We start from the raw sequence: 15,037 nt of genomic DNA, 5'->3' as shown, positions 1-15,037 counted from the left end.
GACTTAAAATGCTTTCAAAATGTGTTATTACTGATATGAATAATGTTTTATTACCCTCCACTCGTTCCTTTGCATTTCTCCCAAGCATTGCCAGAAATAATAGTCAATTTGGATTAATATCAAACCTACCCAAATAAACCACAGTACAAATCTGAATTTCCATCTCTTTCTCTGAATGCCTATTTCACACTTGTATCTACAAGAACTCCACACTGCAGATTTGTCCTCTAATTGCTAAGGGTGCAGCCTAAAGTAACCCCTGGATGACCCAAAGGTTCTTCCCAGAGAGTGGAGGGAGGGGCTTGTGTATTATTTTGAATTTATATGGTGAGCATTCATCAGCCTGGGTAGCCAAGGCCAGAAGCTGCTGTGGGCTGCTTGGGCACAAGCTCAGAATCTACTTTCTTGACTTGCTCTTGAAAAATCTGACTTGAGTGCTGAAACTGTGGAGAACTTCCACATTCATGGGGCACTAAACCTCTGAATACCAGTGCCAAGAGGCAACATCACACTTTGTCCTCTATGCCTTTTTGTTGATCCTCAGAGAGTTTACTGTGGGGAGTTTACTCCAAGCATTCCAACACACCACTCTCTACAATCCCAGATGCACAGCTATGTGTTTGTGTCCCCTGCTCCTTCTAGGCTCCTTCTTTGTTTACAATTTAGACATCACAAACATTGAAGATATAGCTATTATTAAAACATGCTACATTGTGCAGAACTAGGGTTGCCTGCCCCAGTCTGGGAAATACCTAGAGACTTTTAAGGTGAAACCCGAGGAAAGGGGGTTCAGAGAGAGGACAGACTTCAGTGGAGTGCAATGCAAAATCTACCATACAAAGTTGCCATTTTCTCCTGGTGAACTGATCTCTGTACCTGGACATCATTTGTAATTCCAGGAGATCTCCAGCCACCACCTGGAGGCTGGAACCCTTAGCTAACTATTCATTCCATTATCTATAGTGAAAAACCACATTATGCACTTAATTTAAGAGACATGGTATTATAAAATTACATGCCAAAAATGTACAAAAAACAAAATAGTCACAGGCAACTAAAACAGCAAGGGGGAAGACTGGAAGGTTTAAAGATAGATCTTTTTCAAGTGGAATCAAGTATGCAACACTTAAATCACATACACGTATATGCATAATTTTTTAAAACTATATGGCTTATGCATAATATTAAAAAAACTACTAATTAAAATTTTACAGGTTCAATTGTTCAGTTTCATGGCTGAATGCATTCTAGCATTTATGAGATTATTTTGTAAACTCTCCAGATTCTGCATCTCCAAAATTCATGCTGCTTGTGTGCTGTTTGTATAATGTAGTTTTATAGTGCTGAACCATTATCTATGAAGGGATTATTTTCATATTCAATGCATTAAAGATCTCATGCAAATGCAATTTTCAGATATAATACTGTGCTTATGCTAGAAGAAAACAGGTAAAAGCCACAAACTAGCTTTTGCTTTTAGTAGCCCCCTAGTGAAGCCCCCTGTAAAACTGAAACCAAAAGAACACCTTTTATTTTCTTTTAAAACGTACCAGTGCAAGTTTCAGAAGGGCATGCATGATCTCTTCTCCACTCTCCTGGCTCGGCTGGCTCTATCCCAGCCTTTTTTCACCCCCCTCCCTCATGAGGCAAAATCAAAACTGAAAGTAAATGAGAGTGAGCAAGAGCAGCCCAGGGCTCAAGACAAGCAGGCAAGGAGGAGGAGGAGGCAAAGAGGACAACGAGGCAGGCAAGGAGACGGGGAGGATGACGGGAGATCAGGCAGAGGAGGGGGGCGCTGGGATGGTTTTGCGCCCACCACATGACTCCCATGGGGTGCGCCCGGGTCAATTGTCCCCAGATGTCCCCATGGGAGCTTCGCCACTGGATCTTGAGTATAAGACTAAGAATTCCTTCCTACCACTACCAGAAGAAGGAGGAGGAGGAGTTTGGATTTATACCTCCCCTTTCTCTCCTGTAGGGGCTTACAATCTCCTTTCCCTTCCCCCTCCCCCCAACAACAAACACCCCGTGAGGTGGGTGGGGCAGAGAGAGTTCTGAAGTGCTGTGACTGGCCCAAGGTCACCCAGCTGGTGTGTGTTGAAGTGCACAAGCTAATCTAGTTCCCCAGATGAGCCTCCACAGCTCAAGTGGCATAGCAGGGAATTAAACCCGGTTCTCCAAATTAGAGTGCACCTGCTCTTAACCACTACGCCACTGGTGCTCCTGGTTTTACCAAGGCCCTGTAATCAGTTTTAGAATGTTTTAAATTAAATATGAATTCAAGAGGTTCTTCTGTCCCCCATCATGATGAATCTAATGTCCCAGGAAGGCCTTCCTTGCAAGCCCCATGTACAAGCTGCATGGATCATTCACGTCAGTGTGTGCAGGAGAACTTCCTGATGGGGTATACTCAAAGACTAACCGTTTGCAAGAAAAGATAATTTACTAGTTAATATGGCATCAGTTGCACTGCAGGAGAGACATGACAGATATTCCTTCTGACAATTTCCATGTCTTTCCATGTGTTGTTTAAAAATGTAAATTTATTTCATATATTTATTTTTATCCCACCGTTTGCTGACTATAATTAGGTTCAGGGCAGCCAATATCAAGTTTATACAATCAGTTTGAAATACGTAGTATAATTAAGTCCTTATTAACTCTAAAATAATAACAATTTAATACAGAGATGGGAATATCAATCACAGAGGGGAAGGAGAAAAGGGAAGGCAAGGCAAAACCAAAAATAACTAAGCAACTGGGGAAAAAGGCCCCTTTTAATTTTTTGCCAAGCAAATCATCTTAAGAAATGTTAGAGAACTCTGTTAGCCAATGAATGCTGGGGGGAGGGGGGCATTTTGAGAGGTTGCCCCAAGTGCCACTTTCTGTAAATACATGGGGAAGTAGCTTTCCAGCGAGCAACACACAGATAACATGAAGATGGAAAATCTACAGCATTTTAAAATTGTCCACAGGAAAATGAAAGCGTGCTTCAGCCGGAGGCTCTAGTTTGCAAGCTAGAAAGCCAGCAAGAGTTCAGTGCTCACCTTCCCGTCAGATGCAGTGTTTATTCGGTAGTGGTAAACTCTTCCTTCATATCGCAGTGAGATCGATCTCTGCCCTGGACTGCTCTCACTCTCCCGCACCAGAAAGCTGCCGTTGATCCCACTGCTGAGGAGGTACTCGGCTGCGTTTCGTGAAACTGGCCCATGGTACCAAGAGTGCTTCTCCAAGCTGTTCACAGGGGTGATGTAGTTGCTGGGGACCCAGCCTTGACCATTCTTGGTTTGGGCTTCACACCATTCTCCATTATGATTGTAGCCCAGGACACGAAGTTTTTCACCTGATCGTTAAAGAAAAGATCATACATCAGTAGTCCTTCATATTCCTAAAACAATGTACAAGGAATCAGAATGAAAACAATGTTATTTTCATGTATCAAAACTAGAAAAATAAACATTTCTGGAAATTCTGAGGCCCTGGGGGGACATGGTTTTCTCGGTTTTTCTTGTGGGGAAGGGAACAAATTTTGGGAATACAGTAAAAGCAGCCTGACCCTGCTATCCAGAGGGCTCCACAGTGACCAAAGCCATGGGAACGCTTTCATGACAGCCCACATACCTGGTGGGATCCTTCCCCCTAGCCACCGTGGCCAGCAGGCAGTCTAGTACCCCACTGGAGGAGCTGGGTCCCACCAGTGCAAGGAGGCACCCAAGCTGGTCACCCAGTAGCTCTGGTGGTTAGAAGCTTAGCAACAGCAGCGGGCATCGAGTGGCTAGCTGCTGGCAAGGCAGGGGGACTGGACATGCCCACAGGTGCCGCCGGGTACAGTGGCTGAGCAAAGAGCATCATGCTGAGTTTCTGCCGATTGTTTTGAGTTCAGAAATTTTCACTGCTGAAGCATTTTTGTTCTGCTTCAAACCTGCTCTCTGGATTTAAGTAATCCATTTTTTACTGTGTTATTATTTTTATGGTTTTAGTGTATCTCAGTGTTTACCAATTTTATTGTGAGCTGCTTGGGGCCAAGTTGGGGGGGGGGGAGAGATGATCCAAATGTGCACAGATACACACACAAAGGGAAAATGTGCATGCATTTCAATGACGTGGACAACAGTAAGATGCTTTAATGCCCCCCTTTTCTACCCATGCTCTTAAATAGAGGGAAGCATTTGACACAGCTGCCTGCTGTGTGGGCATTTGTAATTGCCTTCTGATAAGAGCCTTGGAGAGCATACGAAGAGTTACTTCACTGTAAGCAAAACAAAGCCCTGACTTGAATGGTCCAGGTTAGCCTGATCTCATCAGTCCAGGTTTAGCAGGGTTAGCCCTGGTTGGTATTTGGATGGGAGACCACTAAAAAAGCCTCTTTTGCCCTGAAAACCCTGGGGGGCTGCCAGAGGTCAGCTGCGACTGGACGGCACTTTTCACCACCCACCAGAATGAAGCTGAATAAACCAATATGCTTGGACTAAAGTAGCTCTGCATAGGATTGTGCCGTCAGCACACACGGGCCGGCCAGTTTCCCAGCAGTATTAAGGTGGCCGAGCAAAAAGACCATCCCGACTGAAAGAAGGCACTAGGTTTTGCGAGCAGCTGGGCCAAGGCTTGCTTTGTACCATCAGAACCACAAGACGAACAAGCCGACAGAGCTTTGTTTGTACAGATGAAATGAAAGGACTGGAGCAAATCCAAGGAAGTTCTGTTTTCCATAGCAGTCTTTCAAAAACTGGGTTTTGAACTCAGCGTCACTCAGAAGGTTGCTGGCTTCACACTTGCTTGATCAAAAAATGTGCCATGTTTTTGAGAGCAAATAAAAGGTTTGCTGTCAAGGAGAAACTATTGTACTGAATGAAGTTAATTTCATTTTAATTGGATGTATGCAGATACCATCTGAATTTGCCTACTTTTGCTATTCATTCCAATGCTAACTTGCATGATTTGCCCCATCCCACTCTTTTCAATTTGCAGCAGCTTCCATCGTAAAGAATCAGTGATGATAAAAATTGTATTCAACCGTGCGCAGCATTTTAAAACCATAGACTGAATTCTGAGATGCACTTATGTGATCAAGCTTTAAATCTTATGATAAGTTTAATCTTTCAAAAAGACCCTCCTCCTCCTCCTCCTCCTCAACTTCAAGCCTTGTCCAGCTTTCCTTGCCAGTGAAAGACACGGCTTTCTCTTCAGGGCTTCTTCCCTTAACTTTTCTTCCTCCTCTGGACTTGTAGTCTGACTGAGCAGCTTTGATTTGGCTGGGGCCGCGTAGGGATATTATTCATTTGTGCCAGGTGGCCTTTCCAATTCGCCCAGACAGCTCCATCCCAGATCTTTAAAAAATGGCCCTTTATTTTGGTTTTTAATTCCCTGCTCTTCTCTACATTTCAGGAATCTCAAAGCGGCTTGCAAACTCCTTCCCTTCTTCTCCCCACAACAGACACCATGTGAGGCTGGTGCGGCTGAGAGAGGTCTGAGAGAACTGACCCAACATCATCTGGCAGACTTCACGTGGAGGAGCGGGGGGATCAAACCTGGTTCTCCAGGTGGGAGTTTATTGCTCTTAACCACTACATCAAGTTTGCTCTCATTTTCAAAAAGGCTCTCAGGATGTACTTTGTACTCGGAGGACAGAACGCATATTGTTGCTGCTAGGGGTGAGTTTAAGGCTTTATCAGATAATCTTACTGGAACTATTTCATGTGAATGGCTTTTCAGGTTCAAAAGGGGGAGGCAGTTCAAAAAACCAACAATACGCATCTCCTCAGGCTTCTGCTGAGAAACGTTTCCACCCCGGGCCTCCACGTTCTCACCTTTAGTGATGCTGAGAGTGTTGTCTCCGCTGGCGACAAAATCGTAGAGGGCAACGAAAAGGTTGGGGTCATTTTCACCAGGACTGGAAAGAAGGTTTTCCTTGGAGTTCCAGCGGGCAGCTTCACTAAGACTCTGGGGCTCAAACTCGGACACTACTGGCCTCTGAAGGGCTTCTGGAAAAGAAAATTCAGGTGGGGGGGCGGGGAGAGAGAAGAAAAAAGTTATTCTCAATTACCACCATTAAGTATTTTCTTTTGCTTCCTCCCATCTTCAATCTACTATGTTGGAGTTATTTTCTTCGTTTTTAAAATAAAATCTTTTCTTAAAAACAGTTTTTAAAAACACCATTTTAAGTTTTGTCTGCCACTGAACAAATGTTTAGAACCCCATCCTGCTCCCCCTGGACACCACAGCGCTGCGCCATCATCCCAAGGACCGAGCCCTTTCTCTGCACAGTGGTTGAAGAGAACATCAGAGGCCACCCAAAGGAGCCAACCAAGTGTGCTGCTGCCACGCAGGCTCGAGGTGCAGCTGGGAATGGCTTCTTCTGCTGCCTTCCACCCCGGTGGTTCTCCATGGAGCGCAGTGGATGCTGGTTACCATCTGTGTTTTCCCGTGCTCTACCAGCCACTCCAAATCCTCCCCCAATCCACCTTGACGCTTCTCTCCTCTTGTACAGAACCCACTACAGGTTCCATTGTTAACATCATCCTCTTTACAGGAGTGCAGCCGTCATTTTAAATTTCAACCCCACCTTTCCCGGCAAGCTGGGCTCAGGCCAGCGAACAACAATAACAACACACAATATAATGACATATACCATAAAATGTGAATCTGATAATAAGCATAGCAGGAGGGGTAATACTTTTACTACTGCATGTTTGTATGGTGCATTCAAATGCTTTGAATACATAAGATGCTTTCAGATGTCAAGAAAAATGAAAGATGGCGTTTAAAGTTGGCTTTTTATTTATTTATTTATTTATTTATTTATTTTTTCAATTTATATACCGCCCGATCCCTGAAGGGCTCCGGGCGGCGGAATATTTTGCCAGTATTGGCCCCAGACCCCTGCTGTTTGCACTGCCTGGGCCCCCCTGAGTGCTCCTACCTCTCTCTGCATGTGGAGTTTTATTGAAAACTTGCATGATTTAGTCCCAATCCATCATGACTCAAATGCAGGAGGTTAGGCAGCCCAGGGTTTGTTTACTCCTCTCAAATGGGGACTCAGAACCCTGGGGAAGTGGAGATTTAAAATCTTGGTTCATAGTGAGTAAACAAATTGCACTTCACTCAGACTCCTGCATTGAGATGTTACCGTTTGAGCAGACTGGGGGGCTTTGAATGGAGCGCTTGAGAGCGGAACAGCAAGGGGCATGTGAAAGTACAAAGGACACAGGCACAATCACAGTTTAATCAGAGTTTCTCACAATGTCTGAGTGCAGCCAAAAGCTTGTGACAATCCTTACAATAATTCTGTAAGGTAGGTCAGTTTTATCACCCTCCCATATGACAGGTGAGGGGACTGAGGCTGAGAGCCTGGCAGAGGCAAAATTTGAACCTGGAACTTCCTGATCCATTGCTCAGTCTTTTGGGGTATTCTTGTGGATCTTTGAGTTAATGGTAATGGTAAATGTGGCTCTCCGTGAGCCACAGAGTCAGTCCCACTACCCTAGATCCTCAGGACAGGTCAGAGATACACACAGGCACTATGTCTACACACAGGCACATAATCCTTTATGCAGAGGTGTGCAGCCTATAGGAACATGGGTCACCCATGTCCCCAAGCACATGCCTTTTGGCATGCACCCAAGCTGCACACCACTGAGCCCTGTCATCCCTACCTCCCGACAGGCTGGCTCAGGAGTCGGCCTACAAAGAGGCAGGGGGGCTGGACTCAATGATGGGCAACTGCAGCGCCCACCTGGGCCACCTGCCGCCATCAAGCCCCGCCCCCGGCCTCTGTGCAGACTGGCTTTTGGTCTCCCCAGGCCCTGCTGGCCTGCACAGAAGCTGGGGATGGGGGCTCAGCCTGCACGGAGGCCAGGGGTAGGGCTCTGTGGCAGGTGGCCCCACCCCCGGAATGATGCCCCAGCCTCCGTGCAGGCTGCAGGGAAGGGGCTTGGCATCCCCAAGCCACGCCCACGAGCGAAGGGGGGGGGCGCTGGCTATTTGACCAAGTCATAAGAAGTAGTATGGGGGGAAAGAGCCACAGTAGCACAGTGCGACGGAGACTGCGAACTCCCAGGCTTTGGGGGGCTCGGCTGTCCTGATGGTTGCCGGCACAGGAAGAAGACAAGAACGGGCAGCTGTCACAATCGACCTGCAGGGCAGGATGTGACATGTCCTTGTTCCAGACCAGGGGTAGGGAACCTGCGGCTCTCCAGATGTTCAGGAACTACAATTCCCATCAGCCTCTGTCAGCATGGCCAATTGGCCATGCTGGTAGGGGCTGATGGGAATTGTAGTTCCTGAGCATCTGGAGAGCTGCAGGTTCCCTACCCCTGTTCCAGACTCATGTGCCACAGGGCACTGGTGTAGCCACCAGAGGCCTGTGTGCCCCTCTCCCCAATCTTCCAAACATCTAGAACCAATAGCTTGGCTGAACTGGCCCTGCTTTTACAAATGTGCCACAAAAAAAGTTTTTTAAAAACCAGCAGACCTTTCAGCTTTATATGTCATTGTTGGACATGCTTCTACCCGGCAATATGGGGTTAAAAGCCTCCAGTAAAAAGCTAACACATGTAAGATGTTTTAGTTTAAAAGGAAAAAAGGACAACAACTTGGGGGCACGTGACAGGGGTTGATAGCAGGCACTTCCATCGAGATGCAACCCACCTGGACATGCAAGTCTGCCTGTACACTAATTTGTTTAAGTGGATCACTCCCCCCCCCCTCCCACATGCTGCCAAATTTATTTTTATTTATTTATTTATTTATTGGATTTTTATACCGCCCCATCCCCAAAGGGCTCAAATCAACCTGGGATGCTGAAAACTTCACAGACAGATGAGACCTGCTAACATCCATATGGTAAACGTATGGATGGGGTGCTTTAGGAGGGGAGAGAGGGATGGGTTGAGTCGAGATGCTCAGTGAGGGGTGTGTGTGTGTACCCAGCTGGAAAGAAGGCTGTCCAGGCCACCAAAGGCAGGAAGGAGGAGGACTGGGCATTTCTCCTGTCTGCTGCTCCTCTGCTTTAACTTTTCCTCCTCTCTCCTCCCCTGACAGCTGTGTGACACACCCACATGCCAACTGCCCAGTTAAGGCACAAGCTTGTGGAAGGGGAAGGAACTTGTGCTGGACACAGAAAAGGACGGGGAGTGAGGGGTTTGAGGAGAGCTGTATTCTTCTACCAACTGTGTATCCCTGTGCAACCACAGAATGCTTCAAATGACAATTTGGGTTACTTCAGTGGCCCACAGAAGTCATCCAAGACAAAGTGTTTTTATATACCAAGGCAAAAGATCTTCAAAAATATGCCTGAAGGCCATAAAACAATTCAGATTTTTAGTGCATTATGGAAATTCAGGAGGCCCCTCCCCTTTTTGCCCATCGCTGATGCATTTTGTCAGCCTTACTGTGCTTTAATGGCAACAATTATGGAAGAAACAGAAAAACCACTTGGAGAGAATAAAGCTGATTAATTGTTCTGCCATGAAGGCAGCTTTTGATCTTGTGGAGCCCATTACAGCTCTCTTATCAAGTAAGAGGCGCCAAACAGACTGGAGTTCGTTCTCCCTCCCCCTCAAAAAGCCAGTGACATCATCAGCTGGGTAAACACCTGGAATAAACAGACAGCAAACAGCTGGATGCAAAGGAGGTACAAGCAAGGAAGCCCACTGTGATGATGAAAAACTGCTTCCCTCCCCAGAAAACATGGAATGTACTGTAAACTGTACACACAAGACATTGTGTCACCTCAGTCAGAAAGGGAAAAGCTTCCTAGCAGGGGTGGATTCGACAGCAAGATCGGATGTCCAAAAAGCTCTCTCCTCCAGTGGCTCTGGGGCAGAGGAGTACCAGATCCTGACCCAAGTCCCTGCCACCAGCACCCCGCTCTCCCACTTCGTCCGTACTGATGTAAAAACTGAAGGACAAAGTTGCTTGCTTGGTTTTCAGGCCACAAGATGAGGCTGGCCTGCCACAATTTCAAGGAAGCAGCAAAGCCACAGCGTGCAAACCCAGGAAGCCGGCTTCACTGCAGCAACGCCTTTGTGGGTATCACCTAGCTGGGCACGCCCCTTGCTTTGGAGGCCAGCTTGCTCTCCTTCTGAACATTTGGTATGAGATGCTTCAGCAACAGGCAGGAGATTCTGTGACTCCTCTGGAGGGTCTTACTACAATCCCAATATCAGACATCAGGGTCTGTCTTCAAGGATAAATATCACAGCTTTGCATAGTGACAAAGGTTTTAATTAAAGGAGCAGCAGTGGCATAGTGGTTAAGAGCGGGTACGTTCTAACCTGGAGGAACCGGGTTTGATTCCCCGCTCTGCCGCCTGAGCTGTGGAGGCTTATCTGGGGAATTCAGATTAGCCTGTACACTCCCACACACGCCAGCTGGGTGACCTTGGGCTAGTCACAGCTTCTCGGAGCTCTCTCAACCCCGCCCACCTCACAGGGTGTTTGTTGGGGGGGGGAGGAAGGGAAAGGAGTTTGTAAGCCCATTTGAGTCTTCTTACAGGAGAGAAAGGGGGGATATAAATCCAAACTACTACTACTCCTCCTTCATTCACCAGCTAGAGTGGTGGTCACTCCCTTGATGGGGGACTTCAAGCAGATGCTGGACAGCCATCTGCCAAGGATGGTTTAGCTGCAGATTCCCTGCATGAGCAAGGGTTTGGGAGTAGGCAGTCTATCAGCCCCTATCTACACAGCAAGTGGAGGAAATAAACTCTCCATCAAAAATGTGATCCTCCATTAAGGATTCAAAACAAAGAAATTCGATTATTTTTAACCCCCTCCCTCCCCGATACAATGTGATCGTCATCAGGTTTCCTCCTGCAGCTTGCTCCACAGGAAAGTAGTCCAAGATTAGGACAGCCCCCAGCCCCCATGCAAATTCACGCAGGGTCTCCTAAACAGGGCTTTCCCTTCTATGTGGATTGTGGGATGTGGTCGGGTCAGGCAGAAGTCAGAGAGACTGAGGCCTGCAACTGATTTCCTTGAGTGTCAAATCACAGGGATGGGGGGAAACTCCAAGCAGCCGCCTGCCTATTGCTTCAGAGATTGTCTTTGCATTGGCTCCACCACTCCCTCCTAAGCTTGGAAAACAGCCTCTCCAGATGTCAGGAGGCCTGTTTTTACGGGGATTTTGCTATTGCTGCTTTCTGTATGCTGGGGGTGGAGGAATGGGTTAATTGCATTTCTAACTGACTTTCAACTGCCTTCTGTATGATGTTATACTGTACCAGGTGCTGCTCAAGGTCAGTGCCTGGCCATCTCTACTGTTATCTCTTTCACAGTTCCTTTTGGGCGTGCTTTCCCAGGATGGGGGGTGCAGTCTGCTTTAACTGCTGGGTTTTGCGCGGGCAAATTTCAGTTCTGGCATGACCAGAGAAGATCCTCAAAACTCAATAAACTGCTGTTCTTATACATGAGTTTGTTTCAGTTTTTGGGATTCTGACACCAGATCATAAACATCCCTCTTAACCCCCCATTGTTTGACACTGCTGTTTTCCGAAGAGTGTGTGTTCCAAGTAGGAGAGCCAATTTTTTTGGATCAGCACATTGCAATCTCATTTGGAAGAGGGAAGAAAAAGCACATTCTTTTGGAGATGGACTACATCTTGCTGCATCACGGATACTACAAGCCCTGGACAAGAGCCAACAATGGCGGGTTAAAGGCAACGCACAAACACAACGATCCCTTTCAGCCAGCTTGATCTGACTTTGCCTCGCTTGCATAAAGCTGAGTGCTTACTCTACAAATTATTGTTACCGTCTTCTATCTTCCTCCATTCATCTTTTCCTTTCTTCTCTAGATACCCTTTCCCAAACTGCAACATAAGCTACCTGCAGACCCATAAGACATGGCATTCCCCTCAACATATCTGCCATACTCAGATGACAGAACTTCCACTGCTGATGGAACGTTAAATGGCAAGAGGGTGAGAGAAGAACTATGAATGATCCAGAATGATCCAGACTCAGTTTCACCAGTTTTTTAAATCAACAAAAGGTTAATTTTTCATAGAAGACATTTTCTTTGCTGTGTCACTGATCTCTTTGAGATCTTCCTACTAAGTCCACGGTGTCTTACAGAGATAAGATAGCTAACAGACCTTGCAAGTCCCAGGTACAAGTCTTGCCTTAACTATGAATATGGACAGGTGGTCTTGGGTGCATTGCTCTCCTTAGCATTCAACCATCACCCACTCCCCTTAGACCCTCCTGCAATACCGACTGGGCTTTTTCAGGGGTGGCCTTTCACCTCTGGGAGGTCCTCCATTGGAGTCTTGCTTGGAGTCTGCAGGCAGGGGCCCAAAACATTTCATTGTATCCATGTTTTTAACAGAGAAGTGTTTTTAAAGCTGTTTTTGTTAGAGTATTTGGCAATATGTGTTAAGTGTTTGTAGGATCTTGTAGGAGCAATGTCAGTTGCACCATTGGGTTTAATTGTAAGTTAATGCTGGGCAGCTGGTTAATAAGGGTGACCTTTACCAACTGCTTATCAGTGGTGTAGCTTCTATACTCTCTCTCTTCTATTCATATGCACGTTTGTGTGTGTGTTTCTTTCTCTGTGATGCTGTTGCTGCACAGATTGTCTGCTATCTCCTATTTGCAGTGTTGCTGTGTTGTTATGATATGCTACCTGCTATGACATGCTTTGTATGCATGTAAGTCTGGTTTTGCTTGCCAGTGCTTGAGAACTTGTGTTTTGACTTCTTCTTTTGTAGTATGTTTTTATGTAGCCTGCGTTATTTTTAAACTCTGTAAAGAAGTAACTTTCTTAAGCAACTCTGCTGTGTGTCATTTTTGCTCTGCAAGAAGCTGAGTGGCTTCAGCTTCAGTCCTATCAGTTTTAACATCCTGCTTCTAGCTTGAGGACGGCTTTATTGATACCATTTTGGGCTGCTGAATGTTTTCCACTGTTTTGATAGCTTGTTTCATTGTTGATAATTATGAGGTTCTGTTATGAGTTTATTGTAATATTTCTACTTTGTGAGCTGCCTCAAGAAGCCTCTGGAGAAGCAGCATCTACTTTTCCCAAATAAATAATATCTGCCACATGGGAGGATCACCACCGCCGGCTACTGAGTAGACTGTTGAGGTCCACTGATAAAGTACTATATGATCGAGGCTAACTTTGGAGGCACAGAATAGTGTTCTTTTGTACCTGTGTCACACCCCAGACTGTTCAATAACAAGACTCGGTTTCAGTTGATTCCTTCATTATGTAACAGCATCAAGAAATGAGCATTTAGACTTCTATTGCCAGAACAAAGCATAGCCAATATTGCAAGCACTATTATACCCCATGTCACTCCTACATCCTGTCACCCCACCCCGCTGACCTGTTCCCAAGGGGGGATGGCACCCTCCAGTCCCATGGTTCGCTGGAAGGAGAAGCCGCCTTCCCCCACTACTAAGAAAGCTGCAATAGCAGGTGACTCACAAGTGGATAATGGGCCTGAGGAAAGGAAAGTGGGGAGGGGTCTGAACAGAAGCAGGGGCCCAAGTGAAACATGGCAGGATCAAACAGGGGCTGATCATGGCAACTTGCCACTTATTGGAGCTCACCAAAATGCTGACAAGAGGAAGAGGAAGCAGAAGAAGAAGAGGGGGAGGAGTTTGGATTTATATTCCCCCTTTTCTCTCCTGTAGGAGACTCCAAGGGGCTTACAATCTCCTTCCCCCCCCCCCAACAAACACCCTGTAAGGTGGGTGGGGCTGAGAGAGCTCCCAAGAACTGTGACTAGCCCAAGGTCACCCAGCTGGCATGCGTTGGAGTGCACAAGCGGTTCACCAGATAAACCTCCACAGCTCAAGTGGCAGAGCGGGGAATCAAACCCAGTTCTCCAGATTAGAGTGCATCTGCTCTTAACCACTACACCAGTGATGGCGAATCTTTTAGAGACCGAGTGCCAGGGGCGGGGTGAGGGGAAACTGCACCTGGGGCACGTGTGCGACCTGTGCCCCTTTCATGCTCCCACCCTGCCCTGGAATGCCCCCGGAATGCTCCGAAACACCCACACCTGCCCCCAAAACACCCTCTCGACGCCCCTGTAGGGGCATGGCCCAGTACGTCATGCACCTCTCGCCCCCTTGGTGCTATGCCACTGCCAAGTGCCAAACTGGGGTGACAGCTCGCGTGCCATAGGTTCGCCACCACTGCACTACACCATGCTGGGGTGTGGAGGTGGTATCTGAAGGGGGGGGGGGGCTTTCAGTTGTTTATAGATAACATGAAGACTCCTGCATAAAAATACCTTCCACTCTGCATTCAAGTGTGAGCTCACCCACCATAACTGAATGGCAAAGTTGGCAAACAGTAAGGACAGCCCTGCCAGGTTGTCAGACAACTTTCTCTACCACCCTTATCTAGGCCTGTGGCCGTCACTGTCACCTCCCTACAACGCAGGCTGCTAAAAGTGTGGAAATACTTCCTCATCTAGTCCTTCTGTTTCTTTTGCCACCCCTGAAGAGGTTGCTTGCACAAGCAAGGCCACACCAACGCACACAGACACATCATCACCACTTTGACTGAGGAACCACAAAATGTGCAGCCTCCCATTTGGATAATGTTAACCGGGCAGAGCATCCGTTCTACCCAATCAGCAAAAGGAATTGAAAGAGGACATCTGCGCTCTCTCTCTCTCTCTCTCTCTCTCTCTCTCTCTCTCTCTGTGTGTGTGTGTGTGCGCGCGCGCTCAGTGAGGCTGACTGCTAGTAGATTCAGGATTGGGGAAAGAAAGCTTTTTTCCAGACCAGGCACAAGGCTCTGTATCCAGCCCCAGGATACAGTGACTGTCACGACCTTAGATTACTTTAGAAGAAGAACAGAGGGGAGGTCCAAAAACATGGCATGCTCAGAGGCCTCAGGAGAGTGATCCGTTGTTGAGGACATCTGATTGGCCACAGTGAGAAACAGAATCCTGGTTTTCGGTGGGGCCGGCAGGTATTCCACTAATGGGAACATGGGGTATCCCATGTCCCCGGGCGCCCGCAGTTTCATCACATGGGAGGATTCCAGGCACTCCCACCCCCCACCCCCACCCCCGCGT

General features: G+C 47.1%; 1 protein-coding gene across 2 annotated transcripts in view; it reads right to left on the bottom strand.

Annotated features, from left to right (window-relative positions):
* The window catches only part of ABL1 (ABL proto-oncogene 1, non-receptor tyrosine kinase), a 219,724-nt gene that overhangs the window by 77,218 nt on the left and 127,469 nt on the right, over positions 1 to 15,037 (bottom strand). For both annotated transcript variants that reach the window (XM_048512403.1, XM_048512404.1), the window contains exons 2-3: positions 5,808 to 5,981; positions 3,048 to 3,343 (exon numbers count right to left, since the gene is read on the bottom strand). In XM_048512403.1, the coding sequence (XP_048368360.1) occupies positions 3,048 to 3,343; positions 5,808 to 5,981 (470 nt within the window). The remainder of the gene's footprint in view (positions 1 to 3,047; positions 3,344 to 5,807; positions 5,982 to 15,037) is intronic.

This window comes from Sphaerodactylus townsendi, linkage group LG12 (genome assembly GCF_021028975.2).
Source record: "Sphaerodactylus townsendi isolate TG3544 linkage group LG12, MPM_Stown_v2.3, whole genome shotgun sequence".
NCBI classification, from domain to species: domain Eukaryota; kingdom Metazoa; phylum Chordata; class Lepidosauria; order Squamata; family Sphaerodactylidae; genus Sphaerodactylus; species Sphaerodactylus townsendi.
This window is presented reverse-complemented; position numbering and strand designations above follow the sequence as displayed.